The sequence below is a fragment of the Cynara cardunculus genome (genome assembly GCF_001531365.2).
Source record: "Cynara cardunculus var. scolymus isolate 2C chromosome LG 11, CcrdV1, whole genome shotgun sequence".
Lineage (NCBI taxonomy): Eukaryota > Viridiplantae > Streptophyta > Magnoliopsida > Asterales > Asteraceae > Cynara > Cynara cardunculus.
This window is the reverse complement of record NC_037538.1, coordinates 4,303,644-4,310,251: the sequence shown is the minus strand read 5'-3', so window position 1 is coordinate 4,310,251 and position 6,608 is coordinate 4,303,644. Positions and strand designations below refer to the sequence as shown.

The window sequence follows — 6,608 nt, the reverse complement described above, 5'->3', positions numbered from 1 at the left end:
TTTGGAATCCATAAGGAGAAGATTTTTTTGGGGACATAAGGAGGGGGAAAACAAAATGCATTGGGTCGCTTGGGAGAAAATTATGTGCTCAAAGTCAAATGGTGGTTTGGGAGTTGTCTGTTTAAAAGTTAAAAATGATGCTTTGTTAGCTAAATGGATTTGGAGGTTCCTGTCTAGTTCTAATGCCACTTGGAAAGATGTTATTTCTGAATTTTATGGYGAGGATGGAGGTCTCTTTTCTAATAGGCCTTTGGCTGGAAATAGTGTATTGGTGTCTATAGTCAACACTTGCAGAAATGTGACAGTGGCAAATCAGAATGTCATTCAATCGTTTACGAAACAAATTGCTAAAGATTCCAAYTCTCTCTTTTGGAATGATGCAAGCATTGGTCAAGGGTCAAAGTTGAAAGATATATTTCCTAGACTTTATGCTTTGGAAAGGGATAAAAACGCCGTCTTCAAAGATAGATGGACTTATACTAATGGTTCTTGGTCTGGTGTTTGGGACTGGAATACAACGGTTAGAGGAAGAAGCTTAGATGATCTTCTAGCTTTAAAAAGGCAACTCTYTCAAACGCATTTTAATACTTCGGGCGAGGATGTGTGGTCTTGGAATTGGCACAAAAAARGGATTTTCAYGGTAAACCACATGTCAAAGTTAATCCAAGGGCTTGCTATTTCGAATGGTTCAAGCAATGAACCATGTTTTTGGAGCCCTTTAATTCCGAAGAAGGTAAACATTTTCATTTGGCGCTTCCTTAAAGAAGCCATTCCTGTAAGATTTAACCTATCTAAAAGAGGGATTCAGGTGCAGTCTTTGGAGTGCATCCTGTGTGAAAAAGGTGTTGAAACAATGGATCATTGTTTCTTTTCTTGTTCGGTGGCAAGCATTCTTTGGAGGAAAATTTGGGCCTGGTGGGATCTTCAAGCTCCAGGACTTTCTTCGGTGGCTGATTTCAAAATGCTAATCAATCAAGTAGGATCTCTKCGCAAGGTTGGTGTGATTTTTTTATCAGTTAGCGCTGTGGCTCTTTGGCATCTTTGGAAGTGGCGGAACGAAATTCTTCATGCTGAGGATGGGGTAAATTCTAAAAAAAAAGATGAAGACCCTTTCCCGTGTATTCAAAACGTCTCGAAGCTTTGGATGGGAATCAGGAATCGTAAATTCCATCTTGATTGGGATGTTTGGTCTTCCTCTCCCTATTTTATTTAGTCTTTGTCTAGTCTTTCCGTTTTGTTTGGGATAGGTTTTTACCTTGGTTTTGTTAGGGGATGTTTTCGTCTTTTTGCCCCTCGTCGTGATATTTGGTATTCTGTACTTTTTTGTTTCTAGCTTCTTGCTGGATTCGCTTATGTTTTGTTTAATATTAGTGGTTGGCTTGGTTGAAGGTGATGACCTTGCCGAAGCTCTCTTCCTTGCCCTTCCTTTTGCCTTTCAAAAAAAAAAAAAAAAAGAGGTATCAAAGTGTAAAAAAAGAGTTTCTGAACTAAGAGACCGTTTATCAAACACTTATCTGGTAGTGCTTATTGGTAAAATTTAAAATTATCATTTACTTACTGGGTAAGATTTTAGTCCATCCAAACGACATTGTATGCAATAATTNTATCTGGTAGTGCTTATTGGTAAAATTTAAAATTATCATTTACTTACTGGGTAAGATTTTAGTCCATCCAAACGACATTGTATGCAATAATTTACCCGGTATACGATTACCGTGGTAAGAGTCGTCGCCCTCATTTACCGGGTAAGACTCATGGTCTTTGCCTCGTTCTTATCGGGTAAGTTTTTGATCCTTATCATATTCATCAAATAAGGTAATATGGTTTGATAAGTGCTTACCTGGACAAGCGTTTGATAAATGCTCCTAAGCCTTTAATTATAAGAACCAAATATGTAAATTTGGAATAGGTACGCAAAAATATGTCCACAAATATGTTTTTCTTTAGTCTTTGTAATTGAAGCAGAAACTCATTTTTTTCTGACCCTTCGCAAATTGTGAAACAGTGACTTATGACTATTTTCCTTGGCTAAGATCCTTGTTTCAAAATAGCTATTCAAATTAGTTTCTCTATTTTTTATTCTCGTATTAATATTTTAACATTGCACATAAAGTAAAAAATATATATTTTAAAGATGATAAAATAAAAAATTTAAAAATATAAAATATTATAAATAAAATTTAAAAAATAAATAAAATATAAAAAAAGAAACTTATTTGTATTTGATGTTTTAGAAAAAAATATTAGTGTTTTAATGGGTGTTTGGGGTTGTTTATTTAAACAACTTATGTTTTTTTATAAAAATATTTATCAATTTATTATAAGTTAAAATGATTTAACTTTTTTAAAAACTTCTTATTATTGGTTTGAGACCGGTATAAACTCTCCAAACACTCAAAAAAAATTATTATCATTGTCATACCAAAATAAATCAATAAATTATTTTTATAAGCCCCTTCCTAACTTGATAGACATGGCCCTTGGGTTTTTCTTAGTAACACAGCAAAAGTTAGAAATATAAAATCTCAATCGAGTTCGTGAGGACCCAAATTTCAACCCGCATTTAAATGTTCAGAATTTAACCAACAAGTTTTCTGATTTGGGTCTTCAGCATGATGACATTTTAATCTCTTAGTCAGCAACAAATCTTAGTCATCGATCAACACATGTTGCTCCAAGGGAAACCCACCAAAATTCGATCTTTATCAAACATCGTCAATGTTACCAGAACTCTCACTCCTTCCATACAAGAAGTTGAAAGACCTTCCTCATCGTTGGATGACCGATTCGAGACTCTTCCACCATGCGAACTGGGTAATTCTCTAGATGATGTTACTTACACGAAGCTGGTTCAATCATCCATGCATTTAGGGTGTTCAGTTCATGGGAAGCTCGTTCAATCACATATGGTGAAAACGGGTTACAATCCAGGCTTGTTTTTACATAACACCCTTCTGAATATGTACTTAAAATGCAATGAATCGGATATGGCTCTCCAACTGTTCGACGAAATGGCTGAACGAAATGTTGTTTCTTGGAATTCATTGATTTCTGGGTATACCCGATTGGGTCTGTATTCTAATGCAAAAGAAATCTTTTGCAAAGCTAGAATAGCGAACATCGACATCAACAAGTTTACGTTTGCGAGCATGCTGAGTATCTGTGCTCAAACCAGTGACTTGAAACTAGGGAAGGTTGTTCATGGGTTGCTTATGTCGAGTGGCATAGGTGTAGCTGCGTTTTTGACGAATCCGCTTGTTGCTATGTATTCCAAGTGTGGGAGAGTGGATCAAGCACGGGTTGCGTTTGATCAGTGCGATGGATTGGATGACGTTTCTTGGAACTCGATGATTGCTGGTTACGTTAAAGCTGGTTTACACGATGAAATGCTACAAGTTTTGGTCAAAATGCATCGGTATGGAGTGAGATTTAGTAGCTACGTGTTGGGGAGTGTTCTTAGCGCATGTTGTTTGAATTTTGATCGTTCGTTGGTTTGGGGAAAGTTGCTGCATTCGTGTTCGGTGAAACTCGGTTGGGATCTTGATGTTGTTGTTGGGACTGCGTTACTCGACATGTACGCTAAAATTGGGGATTTGGATGATGCAGTTTCGACTTTTAGTGTTCTTAACGACAAGAATGTGGTCATGTATAATGCAATGATTTCCGGGCTTCTCCGTGGGGAGGAAAATAGTGATGAATACGCCAAAAAGGCGTTAAATCTCTTTGCAGAGATGCAAAGGCACGGGCTTCGGCCTTCAGAGTTTACGTTTTCCACAATTATTAAAGCTTGTATCGCGTGTAAAGATTTCGAATACGGGAAACAAATCCATGGACTTGTTTGCAAGAACAATCTTCAGTCTGATGAATACATTGGTAGCATGCTTGTCGAGATGTACTCGATGTGGAGCTCAACTGATGATGCCTTGAGTTGTTTTGATTCCACCTGTAAACAAGATATAGTGATATGGACGTCGATGATCGTGGGTCATGCTCAAAACGGTGAATATGAAAGAGCACTGGTTCTTTTCTGCAAACTGCTTTCTTCTGGATTGAAACCAGACGAGTTCACGATTTCGACCATGCTGAGTGCTTGTGCCAATTTGGCTGCTGCCCGATCTGGTGAACAGATTCAGAGTTATTCGATCAAAACTGGAATCATAGAGTCGGGTGTGGTTCGAAATTCTTTGATATACATGTATGCAAAGTCGGGAGACATAGATTCTGCGAATCAGACCTTCAAGGCGGCTGATAAATCCGACGTAGTGTCGTGGAGTGTGATGATCTGCAGCACAGCACATCATGGATGTGCGAAGGAAGCTTTGAGCCTCTTCGAGTTGATGATCAGTAGCGGGATTGCACCAAACGACGTGGCGTTTCTCGGAGTTCTTACGGCTTGTAGTCATGGAGGGCTTGTTGAGGAAGGACTCAGGTAACGTTTTGGTTTGTTTTTGTGTTCATTGTTGGTGCAAAAGGAAGACGGTATTAGACACGACTAGCTGGGCCAGAGTTTAGGGATCATTTAGCAAATGTTTACCGAGCAATAGCTTACCGATAAGAGCTATCAACCTCACTTACCTTATCGTCTAACATTCTCGGCCATCAAAATGGATTGTTGGTAAGCATCTTAAACCTGGCAAACACTTATTGGGTAAGAGTCTTTTTCATAACTTACGGGGTAATACAATTGGTCCTTGCCATGCCTCTTACAGGTAAGATTCTTGGTCCTTTCCATACTCAATCGGTAAGGTAAGTGATATCGATAAGCGCTTACCCGGTAAGTGTTCAATAAACGGCCCCTAAGTAAGGTAGGTGAAAGGATTCAAAGTTCTACGTGGGTAGTTTAGTAATTTGGCAGTTTTGTTGAAATCCTTATTTCTGTTCCGCATGACAAAAACCATTAGGTCTTGTCCGTCATGTCCGGTTCAGATTAATATAGCATAAAACATGGACAAGTTTTTGTTCTGTCCCATGGAGCGTTTGGTATACAGGATAGGACAATACATAACTAGACAGGACAAAAGTACATTTTTTCTGTCACCAACATAGGTGGAACAAAGATTTGGGAGATGGGACAAACTTATAAATTACTGAACTACCCATGTCAAATGGGATACGGAAGCCTTTCACAAGTCTTTCACCTGCCTACTTCCCTCTTGCTGGTACAGTCATGTTCAGTCCTGTCCCGGTGTATGAAATGCGCCTATGTGTTTTTGTGTGACGGTAGCCGCTAACTATATGAACAATTGTCAGGTATTTTGAAAGTATGAAAAGGGACCACGGTATTGCACCAACGGAAAAACATTGCGCATGTATTGCAGATTTATACGGCCGTGCCGGAAGGCTATCCGATGCCAAAACTTTTATCATGGACTCGGGTTTCAGTCACGCTCCAATAATGTGGCGAACCCTATTAAGTTCTTGCAGGATTCACAAGAACACGGAGATCGGGAAACACGTAGCCAAGAGATTGATCGAGTTGGAGCCTCAAGCATCTTCATCTTACGTACTTCTTTACAATATCTACAATGATGCCCGAATGGAAGAAGCAGCGACAGAGATACGAGACTTGATGAGTAACCGAAGGATCAAGAAAGAACCCGGTTTAAGTTGGATTGAGGTTGGAAATAGAGTCAATTCGTTTTTGGTTGGCGATAAATGTCACCCTCAAAGTGAAAAAATTTACGCCAAATTGGACGATTTGTTACAGGAAATCAAGAAAATAGGTTATGTAGATGAACTAGAGAAAGATGAAGTGAATCACCATAGCGAAAAGTTAGCGGTGAGTTTCGGTTTGATCGGCTTGGCTCCGTCTGCTCCTTTGAGGGTGATGAAGAACTTGAGAGTGTGTCGAGATTGTCATACGGTAATTAAGTTGATTTCGAAGGTTGAAAAGCGAGAAATAGTCGTAAGAGATCCGATTCGATTCCATCGTTTCAGAGATGGAAGTTGTTCTTGCGGTGATTACTGGTAAAGTTATTTTTTTCTTCGTGAAAATGGTGATTCCAAGCTTCGACCAGATCAATCACATGGCAAGTTGTGTACTTCAACCATGGGTGTCGAGGCAGCTTACTCGTACCTCGACTAATGCCAGGGGTCCGAAGAACTAGCCAGGAAAATCTCTAGTGGCTTTGCATGACTCGAACCGATAATCTCTAGAGAGAATCTCCAAAGGTTCAAGTCTTGTTGACAGTTGAGCTAAACCCGCAAAGCTAATTAGATATTCATGGTTTGGTTTGAAACATAACGAATTGTAAAGAGATTTTGGTTCTTCGGTCCGAAGAGATGGATAAAGCTTGGAGGGTTAGATTTATGCCGGAACCCGGCCGACCCAATCCAAAGAGTAATGGTGTTGTAAGATCTTCAAATCACTCGTATTGGGTCAAAATTGGATCAGACCTATTTGAACCCAATTTAACCCGATTAAGGGGTTGTTTGTTTACCTCTTAATAGTTTCATTAAGAGACAACTTTTGAATCGTTAAGAGGTGAATCTTGTTAATGGTTCTAAAACCCTCTGAATGATTTTGTATCATGGGCCTCCCTTAACCATTAAGCGTCATAATTTCATTGTAAACAATTACCAAACAATTATATTTTCTTTTGAATTAT

The 6,608-nt window shown here is 38.9% G+C and overlaps 1 protein-coding gene across 1 annotated transcript; it reads left to right on the top strand.

The window, feature by feature from the left end:
• The first annotated feature begins 2,666 nt into the window (after positions 1 to 2,666).
• LOC112522187 (pentatricopeptide repeat-containing protein At3g13880) lies at positions 2,667 to 6,378 on the top strand. The gene is made up of 2 exons (XM_025131280.1): positions 2,667 to 4,429; positions 5,251 to 6,378. Exons 1-2 carry the CDS (start codon positions 2,667 to 2,669, stop codon positions 5,969 to 5,971), a joined length of 2,484 nt encoding a protein of 827 aa, XP_024987048.1. The 3' UTR covers positions 5,972 to 6,378.
• Positions 6,379 to 6,608: the final 230 nt, after the last annotated feature.